The sequence below is a fragment of the Platalea leucorodia genome (genome assembly GCF_965183815.1).
Source record: "Platalea leucorodia genome assembly, chromosome: 9".
Classification (NCBI taxonomy): Eukaryota; Metazoa; Chordata; class Aves; order Pelecaniformes; family Threskiornithidae; genus Platalea; species Platalea leucorodia.
Genome location: NC_138831.1, coordinates 35,580,138 through 35,597,904, shown reverse-complemented (window position 1 = coordinate 35,597,904; position 17,767 = coordinate 35,580,138). Strand labels below are relative to the sequence as shown.

Below are 17,767 nucleotides of genomic sequence, written 5' to 3'. Positions count from 1 at the left end.
TTGGAAACATAACACCAGAAGGCCACTACGACATCCACGATGACACTAAGGGCAGCACAAAAACAGGAGGGAGGGAAGCACAGAAAGCCTGCAGCAACAACCAGCCCCGGGGCTCGCCCCGGCGGCCGCCCCACAAGCTCCAGCGCCCAGGGCGGCGGGCGGGCCGCAAGGCCGCGGGGCGAGCTCCGCCGGCCCGCCCGGGCCCCGCCAGCCGGGACACCGAGCCCGGGCCGGCCCGGCCGCCGCCCCCCACCCCGGCGGCCGAGAGGGGCGTGCCGCCCTGCCGGCGCTGCGCGCCGCCGCCGAGGCCGCCCGGTGACGGCAGACCCTCGCCCCTCCGCCGACACCGGCGGCGGCACAGGGCGATGTCCCGCCCCCCGCACCGGGGGCAGCCGGCGGGGCCGCGAGGGCCCCGCCCCCGGAGCCAGGCGGCCGGCGGCGGCGGGCCAGGCCCCTCGGCGGGTCGGGCCGGGGCGGGCAGGGCCGGGTCCGGCCCAGCCCCCGCGGCCTGTGCCGGCCTCTCACCTGCTTGAGCCGGGAGATGAGGACGGTCTTCACCCCGGTGATGTCCAGGTTGCGCCGCTTCAGTTCCGACTTGAGGTCGATGACCCGCAGGTCGGTGATCTTCTTGCTCTCAGTGGGAGGCAGCGCCACAGCCGCCGGGGCGGCGGGTGCCGCGGGAGCCCCCGCGGCGGCGGGAGACGAGGCGGCGGCGGCCATTTTAGAGCGACTGAGCGCGGCAGCTGCACGCACAATGAAACCCCCCCGCTCGGCCGGGCCGCCCAGTACCCGGATGGAAGCCGCGGCCGACCTGGAGGCGCGGCGCAGGCGCGCTGCGGCTCACCTGGCCCGGGACCTCCCCGCGAGAGGTTGGCGGCGGGCGGGCCGGGCGGGCGGGGGGTGCCGGGCTGTGCTTCGGCCCCGCGGAGCCCGCCCAGGAAGGACGGGCCGGGGCTCGGCACGGCTCGGGGCTGGGCTCTTGCTTCTGCAGGGAGCGGCGCCGAGAGCCATGAGGTGCCCCGGGGCGGTGCGGGCGGCGGCGGGGCCGGGCCGGGCCTGGCGGGAGGCGTGGGGCCGCGGGCCGGCGCTGAGGCGGGGAGGTGTCGCCGGCTCCCGGGCTGGGACCGGCCCGAGGAAGCACCGCTCTAACCGGGATTGCGTGGGCTTGCGTTTCGCTGTTTTTTCTCGAGAGCTTGTGTTTGAAGACCTTGTGTAGCTGCGGGCCTGTGCAGGAAAAAATAACGTTTAACCAGCGTGCGGTGACTGTATGTGTGCGTTAGTGCAAACGTGTAGCGAGTCCGATCCAGTGCGAGCAGCGTGAGGTTCCAGGGGCCTCCCTGGAGCTGGGAGCAGCCGCTCGGCCCGGCCGCGCTGCGGGGCGGGCGGTGGTCTCCCGGGGCGGGCGCCTGCTGCAGGCCTCCTCTGTTTGGGGCGCCTTCGGAAGCTTTGCTGAGGCACATCTACTTAGCTGCTGTTTCGGTTTGTTAGGTCTTGTAATGAAGCGTTCATTGCGTTCGTGTCAGAATAATTCTTTGATTTTTTCCTCCCCCCCCCCCCCCCCCCCCCCCCAAATAAAAGCAGAATGCTTATTTACATATTACTAGTGATTCTCCGTTTGCATTAACAAGTTGGGTTCTACCTTCTTGCTTGCTCTGGCCACTGACTTCTCAGATTTTAGGAAATATACTTAAATTTATGCTGATTTTACCGATTTTACTCAGGTGAAATAGGAGTTCCTTTAATCAGTGGCTCCATGATTTTAAAGATCTTCTTTAAAGAAGAATAACCTAGGGAGAAGTAGGCCTATTTGCGTAACAGTTTTTTGTTGGAAGTATTCTAGAAGTAAGATACTAATGTTTTAAATTGTTAACAAATAAAGTACCTTTTTCTTATGATTTATTAGGCTGTATTTGTACCCGGTAATGGAAGGTGTTACCTCTTGATTACCATTTAATTTGCTTTCTGTAGCGAACACTTGAAGTTATTTTGTCAATGTTAGATGTTACAGCTGCTATTAAATCTTCAAATGAGGCAGTATCTGTGAATTTAAGTACCTCTAAACCAGTTTAAGTCACAACAGTCTTCTTGTTCTGTCTCATAATTCAGAAATTGCATATTGATAAAAATGAGAAAATGAATGAGTTTGTTTTATTTAATAAATCTTGGTTAAATAACCTTTTGTGCAAATTATGTCCTGAATCTTACAAAGGTTTGTAACACCATTCTCTTCTTTCTTTTCAAAATACACTTGAAGTATTTAAATAATGCTTTGTTTAAGTAGTTACCAGTTAACAAATATCCATGTATTTAAAAGTTAAGCATGCATAGAAGTCTAAACAAAAACACAGTTTGGACTGATAACTGCATGTATGTTTTAGATATATGATGCTGCTGTTGCACATGGTACTGAGATTTTTATGAAATGAACAATTTTAAATAAAGAATTAATATATATTCTTCCTTATGCTATCTTCTGCAATAACATTTGTATTAACATCAAATACATTAGGATTGACTTTGAGGTTAATAAATGAACTTTTTAGCTTAACTTTAGACTACAGAAACAGATTTTCGTGTTTTTATAACATTTAAACAGTGCATGAAAAAGTCCTAGATGTATTTCATTTGCATATTATTTTGAATTCAGCAGTGCAACGTCTCAATTGGGGCTGTCAGTTTTACTGTGGTAAACTGTTGTACAAATACACACAAAACCCACTGGTTAGGTTCTAGTATTGGTGAAGACAAGTTTACTGTGTCTAATTTCAGGAAAGATTAGAGAGCTAACAAATACAGCACTCGCGCTGTTTTATAGGGGTTGCTTGACTTACCTAAACCTCACTTGTTGTTGGTTGATGTCATGTAGATCTCAAAGCTGTACACCTAACCCACCTCTCCACACCCCAAATAAAAAACAACCAATAGAGCCAAGAGTGACCTTAAGACACATTGTCAGTCATCCTCCTCCCTCAAGGCACAATAAGCTATTATGAAAACAACCTTGATGGATGTTTGCCTAACCTGTTCTTAAAGCCTTAAACACAGATTCCACTCATTTCTCAGGCAGCCTAGTCTAGTCCTTAACTATCCTTTTTTGAATGTCTAGATTAAATCCCTTTTGCTGCAATTTAACCTTCTTATTTGAAGTGAATATAAAGGACAGCATTCCCTTTCTTTTTGCAGCATCCTTTTACATAAACTAAGACTTACCATATTCATGGTAACAAAAACAACCATAGGGTTGTCCTATGCAGGGACAGGAGTTGGACTCGATGATCCTTGTGGGTCCCTTCCAACTCAGGACATTCTATGATTCTATATTTTTTTTCAGTCTTTCTATTTTTTGATTAAAAGTGTGGATTATTTCCTTTTTTTTTAATAAGAGTTCTGAAACTCACGCCCTTTTGTTGTTGCACCCCTCTAGCTCCTGTCCAATCTTTCCACAACTTCTCAAAGTTATCTTGGTGACAACACTTCTGATTATGCGTCTCAGTAGGATGTATGCCTTTTTCAACCTCATGAACTTGTTGACGTGTTCTGCTTGTGATCCACTCTACCTATTGGTATCTTTTCTGCAAATTTATTGCAATATCTTTTTTCTGTGCGGTTAATTATTTTTTGCAAAGTGCAGAACTTTGCACTTGTGTTTATAGAATTCCCTGCCCCCCGCCCCTGCCTGGCAATGATTTCAAACTCTAGTCTTGACTTCTGCTCTTTGTAGTACCTCTCAAGCTGGTGTCAGCTACATGTTTATAGTCATAACCTCTAAGCCTTTACCCAAAGATATTACAATATTGAAGAGTACGAGGAATTTTATTTTATATAAACTTACAGTTTGATAGTAAAATACTAATAGTGATCCTCTGAGTACAATCAGTTTTGCACCAGATTTAGGTAGTTTCTGTCCAGATCAAATTTCCTTATCTTCCTTATGAAAATGTCAATGGAACAGAATGTCAAAAGCCTCACTGAACTGAAGGTCTCCAGTTTATTCATGTCTGTGGAATGATAAATGGAAATTAGGTTGGTTTGATAGATTGTCATGAACAAATCATGTTGGTTGTTATTTATCACTTTGTTATTTTCCAGGTATCTACAATATTTTTAATTTGTCCAGGAATTTTAATTAAGTTGGCTGGTTTCTAATTTCCTGTTTGTTTGATTGATTGTTTTGTTTAAAGAAAAATACTCTATTTGTCCTTTTGTAGTCTCTTGAAACATCTACTATTTTTCAAAGAGAATATTGTTTTATACTGTTAGGTTCTGGAATTTGTGGTAAAGTTTGATTAGGAAATGGTAATAGACTTTCAAAGAGGAGAAATGTTTGGCCCAGATAGTCATGTTTAAATGACAACAAAGACAGAAGTCCAAAACTGTGCTCCTGTAAATTCTTTTTTGTCTGCCTTGTATGTGAGACACCTGAAAATTGTGAACGTCCTTAGATTTTTAATGTTCTTCCCTGGGCTCTGTGATTTTGCTTTTTTCTGCATAGAAGATTATCCCAGTTTCAATAGTGCTGACCAGTCTATTGCCAACTCACACTGAAGCATAATGGAGGACCAACTGCTAGCTATTTCATCTTTTTTTACGGCTTAATGCAGTTGGTATACTCTGTGCAGTTTTAACATGATTGGACTCTGTAAAAATGCAGTGATATTCAATGTTTTTAAAACATAGAGAAGGAGTTTTTGCCTTTTTTTTTTTTTTTTTTTTAAGGAAGCCTCCTGGCTAGAGCATTCACCTAGAGTTGAACAGGCTGTCTCAGTCTTCTCCTCTTCATGCAGCCACCTGTTTGTCCATATCCCCTTCTTCTAAAAAGAAGAGGTGTTGATTTAAGGAAAGTGGGTGGGTTGGAGGTGCTGGAAGGTCACCTCCAAATAAAGTACCTACAATTAAACACTATCCTGTATCATTTGAGACACGTTGGTCTTCCATGTCTTTTTATCAGTAAAGCTGTATGCAGTTCTCTGCTTAACATACTGGTTGTTTAAAAACTGATTTTTGCAATATATGTTTTCACTCTAACTTCAGGCTTTTGTTTGTTTGCTTCAGAAATCCAAGTTTCTAATACAGTATTTTGGATTCTACTTTGGGTGCTGACTACATCAAAGCTAGTTATTACAGCAATAAATGATGCAATGACTCAGTTCCTTTTTGGATCTAACCCTTTCGTAAAAAGAGTGAGACATTGGGCTGATGCTAGATTAACTGAAATCAACAGGAAGAGTCCCTTTTACTGTGAAAGGCACCGAGTCTTGTCCCAGTTCTCGTGTTACACTGCCTGGTTACTACAGTTTCAAACTTTGCTTTTAGTAATTCCTGATGCCAATCTGACTGTAGTCAAACCTCTGACCAAGCTTACATTTAAAATTTACTAGCTGGTATATTTGTTGGACTATTTCTCTGCAGACAAAGCAAGAATGAATAATACCATTTGAGACATTTTCAGTGAGTGGCTGACAAGATACATTTCCAGATTAGGAATCCCTGATAATTTAATATGCATCACTGCTGTAAAAAAAATAGCTGTTTCCACTCCAAATGTACAGTCTCCTTTTTGATGTATTATTGATACACTGTATGATGAGCAGTCAGAAGAAGGTTGTAGAAATGAGTTTCTGATCTCTAAGTAGCTCTCATTATAATTCTTCTACAGAACAGCGAGGAGAAGAACATAATCTATTTGTAAATCAAACACAAATATTTTCCTTTATTTTACTACTGAAAGAATATGTACATGCTAGGAAATGGCTATTGAATTTCTTAGTGTAAAATCAGATCATTAAATGCAGGATGCTTTTGTTTGTTTTAAACCTAATTGCCCTAAAAATAGCTGCTGATTCATCATTAAAATGCAAAAATATATTTGGCCCCATTAGTGTGCAAGCACTGAAAGAATGTAAAGGAATATCTCATGCAATCTCTATTAACAGGTTGGTGGCGTGTTTGTTTTTTGATAAGAAAAAGACCCATTAAAAATACCGTCAGCAAAGTAGCTATTTCTAAGTAATTATATATATACCACACCTTCTTAATTATATGTCAAATACTTATAATATTTTACTTAGAATATCTGACTGCTTGAGACCTTAGTAGGGATTTGCATAATTTCTGAAGTAATGCATTGCATAAATGCTGTTTCTAACCTTTCAAAGCCATATCAGGCTGTACAATGTGAAATTAAATGAGCGACTAGTAGGTCATTTCTAAATATATGTTTTACTGTAATGTAGGGTGTTTTGTTCTTCCATATATCTTAACACATACCACTGAGGTAACTGTATATTTTTATTTTCCAGAGCTTTTGAGAGCTCTTAGATCAATCACATTAGAAAATTTCCTGTATTTATCATAATAAAATACATAGCACAGCCAGCTGTTGAGTTTTATTTTTGACTCTGCAAATGCATCAGTCTTTTCTTGTTTCCTACTAGCAATTTTTCATAAAAGAAATCTTCCAGCATTTTTTTCTCTTCTCTATTTCTTCAGTTTTCACTGTTAAGATCTTCATCTGGACGGATTGGAGCTGTGACAATTTGTGTCATCTGAATATCAATCCCACGATTTTTGTGATATGTTTTTCTGTGTTATCTTCACAACATATTACCACGAGAGGCTTTACAGTTTATTAATATTACTAGTAATTGTAAATTGCCTTAACACTTACAAACATTTAAACATATGCTTAAGTATGGTCCATTTGAAGTCTGCACAACTACATAAGACGTAAATGTCAAGGATGGGCAGTTTCATCTGGATTAATTCTCTGGCTGCAAGTGATTTTTGAGCTCCTCCAGAAGCAGTATTTGTGACAGGAGATAGATACTCCTGTATATAGGCAGGAGATTTATAAGTGTATACTATTCATACTGTCCTGGACACTACCAGGCTTGCAGTTAACAGAGCTCTGAGCAAAGACATCTCCTTCTGAAAGTGTGCAGCTTGCATCTTGGCCATGTGCCCAGTGGGACTGCGTTCCAGAAGCTGGTGTTTGCATCTGGAAAAAGCTGTGCCTAGCTTTCATTCGTGAGCAAGCAAACTGAAGCAGCACTCCTGCATGGAACTGTGTCCAACTATGAAGCCGAGCTGCTGAAGGTACCTCAGGATAGGGGTTTGCATTGATGTTTGTCTTTTTGCCAAAAATGTAAAGTGCTATTTCCTGCTGGTTGGCATGTTTTGATCTTAGATAAGATAGTTTCTTCTTTATGTCTTTAGTTCTGCCAGGCCCTGGGGTGCGCATATAAATGGTTTTGTTTAGCTCTAGTAAGAAGAAGTTGAAGAGTTCAGTGTGAATTGATGACACCGTAACCTGAAAGCTATTCTGAAATTTGCATTAGTGATTTAGAATGAATTGATTTAACCTTTTGGTTTTCTGTAGCTAAGAAGTGTGAAAAGGAGAATCTTTTGTTTTTGTCCAAGGAATCAATAAAATATTTTCAAGACAACTGTCTGTCTTTGCGAGATCCTAACATAATGGCAGAAGTAACTTTAATAAATATATCAAAGGACATAGAAGTTAAAAAAAATTTAAAAACTATTTTAAAATAATTGTGAATAGTTCAGGGCATTGAATTGCATTTTCTCCATCACTTTTCTTTAAAAATTATGTTAATAACCAGTCAATAACTGACAAACTAATTTCTATCAAGTCTTAATTTAAGGGTGAGCTGGCCCACAACTTACTAGATTCTTGTCAGCTGATAGCCCATGGTGAAGCAGGAATTAGGAAATCATAGCTAATAAATATCTTAGGAATTCTGCCTTTATTTTAATTCACCCAAGGAGGAAAGGTCTACCAAATCACACATAGTTAAAACATTTACAGATCATCCGGCCACTCTGACTCTGCACTGGGAGAAAATCAAGACTATCTAGACTTACCCTGCATTGCTTTTTAATTTGTGAACTGAAATTTCTAGCCACTCTATAGCGCCTTGTTTTTTGTTTTTGAAATGGTCTTTGTATGTCTTTCGATTGGTGAGCATAGAGTGACTCTGTCTATTTTCTCTGCCAAGAACTACCTTTCTGTCATCTTTGGCATGAGTGTTCAAAACAATTATTAAGTAAATAGGTAAATATGTAACTAGTTGGTGTGGTTTTTTTTTTAATTGGAATTAGCCTCTGATCAGCTTATAGAGAATGTTCCTCTGTCTCATTTCTTAAGGTAATCTGGCCAAATTTCATTAGCTTCCTCTCATATTATATATGCTATGTTCCCTTTAATGTCTGGTTAAGATTAGAGTTCATCTTCCCTGAATACATATAAAAAAAGCTGGATAAAGTAGTTGTAAGACTACATCAGGAATAATTTTTACAATAGCATTGAAACCTCTCTCTCTCTGAAAAATATTTGGACTAAAATATTGTATAGACATGTTTGCTTTTTTCATGTCCACATCATGTTGTTGGCTATTGGTCATTTTCTTAATTATATAGTTTATTGAAGTTCTCATCCTACTGCCTTCTACCTGACAAATACCCTATATATACCAAAACTTTTAGTCATTAATATGGAAGTGCACATTCTTTGTATTTTACTCTACTTTTTTCACCTTGCTCCTATTAGTCTGGTCTTCAAGGTCATTCAGTTCTTCCCATGTATTGTCTTGATTTAGTTCCCACCCCAGCAGATTTTTATTACTGTATTTTAACTTCGGTTCCAATCATTAATGAAAAGTATTAAAATTGCTTACACAATCAAGCCATTAGTGACCTCCGTCAAATAATGATACGACCTTCTTTCCACTGTCTGTTGCTATCTCCTGTTAAGCGTTTTAGTCATGTTTCTGATTTTTATCCTGCTCCCCATTCTTCCCAGTATCAGTGGTTATTTCATATGTGGCCCAGTGTCATTGTTTACTGAAGCCTGGCTGGATGTGACGTACTGTATTTCCTTGATTTAAAAAATAAAAAACAACCAAACACCCCCAAAAACTATGTAGAAAAAGACAGCAAGTTAATGCTGGATGACCTGTATTTTGGTCTTCATTGAAAACTGAAATGAACTATTATTTTGGTTCTGGAACCACACGAAATCACCTGTGATCCTTTTTTCCGCCTTTGCTGGATGTGGGTCTCACTTTTTCCTGTGCTCTTGCGTTACGCATAAAGCTGAAAAAATTGCTTATTTTCATATCTTTTACGTGGTAAAGCACCCTTTGCGCTTTGTTTCTACACTTTTTGACATATTTGGATATTCCTTTGCTTAGTAATCTTTTTTCCTGCCCCTAGAAATATACCCCTTCTTTTGAGGTAGGCATTTATTGAAGGAGAGCCTTTCCTCAAAGCCTTTTTTCCTTGTTTGAGAAATAGTTTCCATGTTGTTTTATCCACTTTTGCTTTAAGGAAATTCCATTCAGAAACTCATTCAATTAATAGTCCCAAAATGCATTTTTTCCCGATGACCATTTCTTTTGTAATGATGCATGAAGGTTGTTTAGCTCCTCCAAAACATGTAAGAACTCTTGTATACTGATGACTCTGTGGTGGCAGTGCGTTCTGAGCAAGATATTTAACTATTGGTACGTCAGACTGCACCTTTCTGCTCCAAAATCTCGGGTTTATGTATCTGTTGGTCACTGACAGGATACAACCCTTTTCTATCCAGTGTTTTAAGCTGGAACTGCCTTGAATGTGTACGCTAGTGTTGATGAAAGGTCGTTTCTGGCAGAAGAGACCATGGCCTTTGGCAGACTTGGGCAGTTACAAAGTTAACACTCGGGCTTTCTGCTAAATGAGAGACTTCAGAAAAGTTGTGATGCTTACTGTGCTCTTAGGTAGGTGTGAGACTTGGTCCCTGTACGGGAGGCTCGTACCTCAGCTGGAGAAGTTCCTTACACGGTACGTTGGCTTCAGTACTGTAGTGGTAAATAGGAAGAGCGGGCAGGCTCACCTGTTCATAACCCAGTAAGTGCATTACTGTAGCAAATGCAAATTAAATCCCTATTCCTAAAGAGAGTCACTGTGATTTGCCTGCATTTCCTAGCAGCTGCACCTGTTGTTCGGCTCCGAGAAGGGCAGTACGATGTCCTGCTCCTGCAGTGCTTCGAGCACCAGGCCCGGTGACGGCCAAGGACCGGTGCAGCGATCTAGCGCAGGCGGCCGTGGCCGCCGCGGCGAGGCCTGGTAGCTCAGGGTTCAGCTCCCGACGGCCGCAGCCGTCAGACGCCGCGGTGCAAGGAAGAGGCGCCCCCGAGTAGAACACCGGTGCTCGTATGCAGGGTCTAGCAGGAGGAACGCACCAGCAGCAGCGCCGCTGCCCCCGAGCGAGGCTGGCCGCGGCCAGGGCACTGGCGGCTGCCTGCTGCCGTCCCGCTGAGCTGCTCAGGTCTTCGCTGTGCTCTCCGGGGCAAGCAGGCGCTGAAGGCGGCGGCGTCTCCGTGCCGGGGGCGGCGGGGTCCCGGCCCGGGCCCGCGGGGGCGAGGGGAGCCCCGCGCTGCGCCACCGCTTCCGCCCAGCAGGGGGCGCGGCCCCGCAGCGGCGCCTGACGGGAGGCGGGGCGCGAGCCGGCGCGACTGCGCTTTGCGGACTGCTGTAAAGCAGCACCGAGTGTCGCGCTGCGTCTGGGGAGGGAGCGGCGGCGGCGGCGGGGGCTGCGCAACAACAAAACGTCGCCCGCCTCGCGGCGTGTCAGCGGGGCCCGGGCGGCTGCGGCCGGGCCGGGGGGCAGCGGCGCCGCCGAGGAGGAGGGGGAGGAGGCAGCGGCCTCCCGGGCCGCGCCAGGCAGCGACGCGGGGTCCCTACGGTGCCTGCCGGGGCCGCTTCCTCCCCTCCGGCCCTGAGCAGGGCGCCGGCGGCACCCGCCTCTTCCCCCTCGGCCTTACTGTCTCAGGTACGGGGGGGGCGGCGGGCGCCGTGGTGTTGCCCCGCACCGTGCCGTGCGGGGCGTTATCTCCTGGCGGGTGGGGCCCGCCGGGGCCGGGAGGGGGGCGGTGGGCTCCGCTCCCCAGCCCCGCCCCGCACCGGTGGCGGCAACGGTGACCGGCCCGCGGCGGGGCGGGCCGCCGCCCCTTGCCGGCGGGGCGCGGGGGCAGTTAGGCGGGTGGGAACTTCACGCTGATTTTGTTTTTTTTTTTCCAGTGCCTCGTTGACGCACAAAGCAGTATCTTCACTGCGGGAAGCCGCAGCACTCTTTGGGGTTTTGTCTCCTTGAAAATTTGTCACAAATTTTCCCTTACGGAAATGAGTTTTATTTGTGTGCGTAATAGGGTTTGGTATAACGTCATTTGTTTTGTTTGCAAAGTTGGTATTCTGTTTCTTAACCCATATTAAAAAAAAATCGTTGTCAGATGTTTTTTGTCTGATAAACAAGGAAGCAACGTTCATTCAGAAATGTAGGCCAGGATCTTCAGAGGCACGTAGGTTTGTAACTCTTATTGAAATGAGCAGGTGTTAAGGATCTACGTACTTTTTTAAGTGTCTGTGTTTCAGTGATTAGGGCTGAGCGTACATTTGTAGAATTTTTGTGTTGTTTGAGTAAGCTCTTTTATGGCTTGAAATGTTTTTGTGAAATCATAAGCAAGGCCTGATTGCTTTAGCTGATTAAATGATACCCTTATTTCCTAATACTCAGGTGCTCCTCCAAAAGAAGATATAATGCAGGAGGTAAGATCTTGCTGTAATAGCCCAACTTTATTTGATTTTAATGCGATTACTTCAGAAACTAATATTTGACAAAAAAGACAAGAATGGACTGCTCGGCATGGAGACCTAGGTAGCGTTTATCATGGTGGAATATCTGTATTATAAACTAATAAAGGAAAACTAGGTTTTCAGGTGGTGAAATAAAGCCTTACATTGTTGTAACCAGTGGAAAATTCCAAAGAGAGATTAATTCTGGATACTTAGTAGAAACATTTTTGAGGACAATTAATATGTAAAGAATTGGAATATTTTGTCACTCTCAGAAAGAAATTAAAGCTTCTCACAGTTCACATACCTGTAGTCCTTGCTATCAGAGTAGTTTTCCACCAATTTTAATGTTTTTACTCCTCTCTTTGTTGGATAGAGGGACTACGTGAGGCAGAAAAAACCCCCAAAACACTCAACAAATGAAACTTGTTAGCCAAGATTATCACCAATTCAGTTTTGTACTGTTGCTGATGTGCGAGGGTTGATAGGGAAAGACGTGATCTTGGTTCATTTGATAAAGCGAACATCTGGTCACCTGTCTTATGCTGTCATCTACAGTATAAAATGATCTATTGAATTCATATGACAGGAAAGGCTGTGTGCACGTTTCGCATTTAACTTTAGTTAAAAAAAGTGTATAGGACACCAAGCTTCCTATTTTAAAACTCTTGAAATCTCACATATATAAAATCTGTTTATTTTTATTGATGGTTGAAGCCCTGGCAGCTACAGCTGTGGTTATGTCTAGTATTGGGAGCCTGGGTGTGAACAACAGCTCTTAGTATTCATGCATATTTCACGTGTCCTTTCAAAATCTGGATGGGAACATTCTGACCTTTCAGAAATGTATCTTTTATGAAGCAGTGGCTTTTGTAAAAGTGTATGAAGAGTGTATCTTAACATATCTGTGACTTGCACTTTCTCTTTAAATTAATAACTTTGTAGACCTACGTAACCAGATCAGTTATAACAGTCTTGTCTTTCAGTGGAGGTGGCCATGTTGCAATAACATTTAGCTGACAGCAGTTACAGGCTTTTTTTCCAAGATGAAGAATCTTTCATTTCAGTTGTTTTTATTTCCTCTAATGGTGAGGACAATCTTTTGAGAAGATACAGGCAATAGAGCCCCCCTCCCTGGCTGACGAACTACGGAGGCTTAGGTGTCAGGCAGTTGAATAAATGGGGGAAAAAAATGAGGGGGGATGGCATGGGGAATGGGATGATTAAATTCACATGTAAACAATGGGCATAGGACAGAGAGATGGATTTGCCATAGGCAGATGTTGTATAAAGATTTCCCTACAGCTTTACTAATGTGCAGCGTCCTTTAGGGCAGTTTTATCACCAGATCGGTAGTGCTTTAGCTGTTTGCATGTCAGTGAGGTTGAGAGGAGATTTAGAAACATGTATATTAAGTAATGTCATATGGGACACATGTACAACATAGGGATAGGATAATTACTCCCAGTTGTAGTCTCTTGTCAGTGTAAGTGACAGTGATCAGCTGCTTCCAAAGTCTACAGTGCTCTTAAAAGAAACGCAAAATGTATCTGCAGCCGAAGTGTTACACTAGTGAACTTCCTTCAGGCTTAAGTTTAGATTAGTGTTTTTCTTGGTGGGCTGATGTCAGGCCTAACAGAGACCCCTAATGGAGCAGAGGGGAAAGAAGAAAGGAAAGTGTTTCTTTCACTAACCCAAAATTTTGCTAACAAGATTATTTTGCTGTTTTATATATTTTATATCGTTTATGCTATCTGGAAAAGTAACTACTGTGAATTAAAGTGATGTCTTCCTTATTAAGTGTTTATCAAGTGAAATCTGAGATGGCTGGTTCACAACTTTACTAGCAAGAGACTTCCTTTTGGCTTTTTTTTTGCCAATAATGTGCAGTCCTAATACTTGGCTGCTGTCAAGTAAAATGTTTGCTTTTGCTCACTGCCACTTGGCTCTACTGGGTGAAGAGTGGAGAATTCTGCTGCACTATCCTTCCCTCTTAAACTGGTAGATCTACTCAGTTTAGTGTCTGAAAAATCCCCTACTTCTCACAGGTTTCCTGAAGAACAGCATAAAACTGTCCTAATGGTTAATTTCATAATTCTCACCTGCAAGGTTCTTGTTAGCTGTTGTGGCAAAGATCATGCCTTACTTTGCTCCTCAAAGCTTTATAAAAAAAGTGTTTGCAAAGTGACACTGCATTAAGAACAGTTGTGCATACCTCAAAGGTCAAAACAGCCAGGAGGACTAAGAAATACATTTTTAAATTATTTTTGATGGCTGTGTAACTCAGAACTTCCCTAGCTGTCTCTGGAAGCAGAATTCCTAGTTAAGATCTTAAGCTCCAATAAAAAAGTGTATTTTGTCATTCTTTTATAAAGCTACAACTCCTTTTTCCCCAGTTCATTGCTGTTACGTTTGTCTTGGAGTTCACGGAAGCCAAAACATTCCTGATTGCCAAATCATAATGCTTATGTCTTAAAACCATGATTTACATAGTGTTAATGGAGCTTACTGAGTTTAAGCCTAGGACAGAGCAAAGAAATGTCTAGACTGAAGAATGTGCTTATGAACACCATGTTTGTCAAATCCACCTGCTTGCATCCATTGTGCAAAGGCAAACAGATTCCTTGCCCAGGTGGGTATGTGCATGCTAATGCTTTACTGATGCTTGATTGGTGCTAGGATTTCTATGGGTGCCTTATGGTCTTGGACTGATTCATAGTGTATTGCGGGAGAACTAACTTGTTGCTCGTAGGACTCTGTGCGGAATTGCTCTTAGCCTGCCAACTCATCTAGCTGAGGCGCTTCCAGCTGCGCATGCTCCGTGGGTTCTGTCTATTCCAGCTGGAGCCAGGCCATAGATCCAGTCCTAGGGAAGAGCTCTTCTGTTTTTAGCTGTCCTGGCCTGGATTCTGTTAGAAGATGCGAGTGACAGACACTTTCAATAGTCTCTCCATAAGAATACAGTGGTGGTAAGTCTCAGAGGTGGATGATAACATGGCATAACAGAGGCATTCTGTAGCTATTCTATAGGTGGCCTGACATTTCTGTTGCAAGGTAATTGCTTTACTGATCTGAATTGACTTGTGCATCAGGAAACAAACCTTGAAGGTCTCAGAGGAATTTTTTTTTTTTCAGAGAAAAAATTCAGGAGACTTTGCTGGTCCAGAGGGTGGATACTGTTGGTTACAGTACCTTACAGTACAGTTACTGTGGTCTGACTTATCTTTGAGGTGGCTTTGCAAAGGTTAGTAAGAGTAGTAGTGTACTTGAAAAAACATTGTTTCATTTCAAGAGTAGACTTTCCAAGCCAGTGGTGGTTCCTAGAATTGGCTGCAAGGAGTGAGTAAGCCTGCCTGCGTTGCTGTGGCTCATGTAACTGTAGTACCCCTCTGCAAAGCGCAGATGAACTCTTCTGTCTGGGCGGGATGTAATGGAGTGTCTTTGGGAGACGGTGGGCAAGAACCTGTCTCCAGAACATTATCATGCAGTTAGTAACTAATACTATGCATATTATTCTGAAATACTGTACCTTTCTGTAGGGCAAAAGTATTCTGCTCAGAGAATTCTCAGGTAATTTTGTCATTCAAAAATTGGAGTATCTGTTATCACTGTGGCTGCATTAAAGCAAACAAAGGAAATTGAGAGTGTTTTGTAGCGGTATTTCATATTGTCCTGTGAATAAAGATGGCGTTTGATGCTACATAATATCAAAGCAAACATAACAGAGTTTCAGATTACCTTATGATTGTTGCTGTTTTATAAAGATGCATAGATCTTTTAACTATTAATTGCTTTCTTTTCTGGCAAAGATTAGAAGACCAATATATGGTATGCTAAAATTTAGTAGGTAAAACAAGCTTTAAACGAGCACTGTTTGTCTCATGAAGTGGTGAAAATGAAGAACAACCAAGAGTGAAGAACAGTGCAATAAGGTTTCAAAATCTGATTGCCCTTGTTTTGCTGATAGTGGAACTGAATATTGGATATTTGTGTTCTTGCTACTTACTCTGCATTGTACAGGTTGTCCCTGCTTGATAGGATTGAAATGAATAGGGCGTGACTGCCCCTTTTAGGGTATGAAGTGGGTGTTTTTTGTGAGCTGCTCATTGAGTTCTTTATTTTGGTTGGAGCAGGGCATGATAGCACTGAGATTCAGTCTTCATGGGAAGAATTTGGTCTTCTTTTGCTGAAGGTCTTGTATGAATTTTACAAGCTTTTTCATTATCCTGTTTCTTGGTGTCTTGATTCATCTGATGGAAGAGCCTTGCCAAAAGAATAAAAATATATCTTTTTAATGAGAGGCAAGAAATGACTGTTGGTGTTCCAAAATACAGCTTGTGTGATGCTTTCATTCACTGTTCTGTTCTTTGAGCTCTTGATAGCCATGTTTGCCAGTTCAAAAAAAGTACTGTGGTAGGAACAGTATATACACACCGTAAGATTTCTTTGTGTGTACCAGATCTCAACAGTGAGATTTTCTCAGGAAGGTAACAGTACCAGTATTAGCTTGTCAGAGTAAAAATAAAGTTAAAAGTAAAATATGATAAAAGCCACATATTATGGAAGGGAATGAATTTTAACAGTTAATCATTAATTCAGTGAACAGCAAAGAAAATAAGAGTTAGGGCTGAATAAAGGAACTACAAATGCAACTGACAGAAACTTCCTTTCTGAGACAACGTTAAATATTCTCTTGCCTGATATCATTCTATATATGGGCACTTGGGCTGGGTACATAAGTGGTCTAAGATAGCACAGAATGTTTATGGAAGTGGAATTGCTGTGTTCTTTCTGAGATTATGACAACGATGTGTTCTGTCAAGCTCTTGGTAGTCTTGAGAGCTGTCGTGCTGGGAGGAATTTTTGTCTGCACTGGCCTCTAGGCTCAACCCTACTGGATACCTGAGTGGCCTGTAAGTGTGTTTAGGGTCTGAGTGGTGGAGAGTGCATCAGACAAGGCGACATTACTGTGTGTGTAATGAGGGAGGAGCTGGAAATTGAAGATTGGGAAAATGAGGCAATAGACTACTAACTGCTTTGTAAATGAAACTTTTTTGTTCACCGCTTTTCATCAAGTTGGCTAGAAGTCTAGATATTTGCTGAATAAACTATTTGGCTAGCTGGGTTTAGGTGTGTCTATTACACTAACAGGACAGAGACCAGTAATTTGGGGTTATGTAAGAAGCATGTGCTTTCAAGATAAGCATTTTCTGCAAAGTGGTGGGCTGGTCACGTGTCAAAGCACTGTGTATTTATTGTAGCAAAGCTTGAAAGAATTGATCAAGGTGCTTTTTGACACCTAAAAAGGAGACTGTTGATGGTGAAGGGAGTTGACTATATTTTAAAATGTAACTGAAAATACATTTTCAAAGTAATGATATATTAGATTACATGTATTCGTCAACAAAGTTTACACAAAAAAAATGGAGTTAATGTTGTGTAATGAGCCATTTCACTGTTCTATAGTGCTTTACTGCTATCATACTTCTTGATTGCTAGTAATGGAATTAATTCTTAATGACAAAATACTTTGCTCCATCTTATAACTCACATGTGTTCTGCTTTTATATGTGATCATAAACTTGTCTGCTCTAAAGATCTCAAACATTGAGCTTGTTTTTTGACTTAGCAATTTTGAGGGACTTCCCCAGTTTGCATGAATTTTCTTGTACTGCTGTATGTCTTGGCATGATTAATAGCAAAGGTCTTTAATTTGTGACACAAATGGATAAAAGTCATGTACGCTTCATGATTCTGAATCGAGTCATCCACTTTAGATGGGAACTTAGAATGACTATTTATAGTTTTCAGGTAGCTGTCTTAACAGCTCTTCATTGAGTCTTTACTTAAAATGGCTTAAAAGAATATACTACCCCATTTTTCATCTCGAAGTCTTGATTCTGTAAGTTAATAGGCAAATGTTTTGATTAGGGAGGAGGAATGCTAATGCTGATTGAGCTTACCTACTGCATCTTGCTGCTTTTTGACAAAGCTTTCTGAGGACTATTTTTAATTAGAGGGAGATTTTGTAGGATCTTCTAAATGTTTAACAGCAGATGATCTCATTCTAATAAGTCTTAATTATTTGCATAATATTTTTGTAGTCCCTCTTAAACTTTGTCTTCTGTGTAAAAGC

General features: G+C 42.3%; 2 protein-coding genes across 12 annotated transcripts in view; one reads left to right on the top strand and one right to left on the bottom strand.

Annotated features, from left to right (window-relative positions):
* SLTM (SAFB like transcription modulator) overlaps nucleotides 1-800 on the bottom strand; it is a 28,205-nt gene extending 27,405 nt beyond the window's left edge. For all 6 annotated transcript variants that reach the window (XM_082321765.1, XM_082321764.1, XM_082321760.1 and 3 more), the window contains exon 1: nucleotides 526-800. In XM_082321765.1, coding sequence (XP_082177891.1) covers nucleotides 526-720 — 195 coding nt within the window. In that variant the 5' untranslated portion in view covers nucleotides 721-800. The remainder of the gene's footprint in view (nucleotides 1-525) is intronic.
* Nucleotides 801-850: 50 nt separating this feature from the next.
* The window catches only part of RNF111 (ring finger protein 111), a 67,719-nt gene continuing 50,802 nt past the window's right edge, over nucleotides 851-17,767 (top strand). Inside the window, exons 1-2 of one of the 6 annotated variants that reach the window (XM_082321768.1) lie at nucleotides 10,568-10,831; nucleotides 11,080-11,196. The gene's annotated coding sequence lies outside the window, so the exon portion shown is untranslated. The other 5 variants (XM_082321767.1, XM_082321771.1, XM_082321766.1 and 2 more) reach the window with 5 other exon arrangements.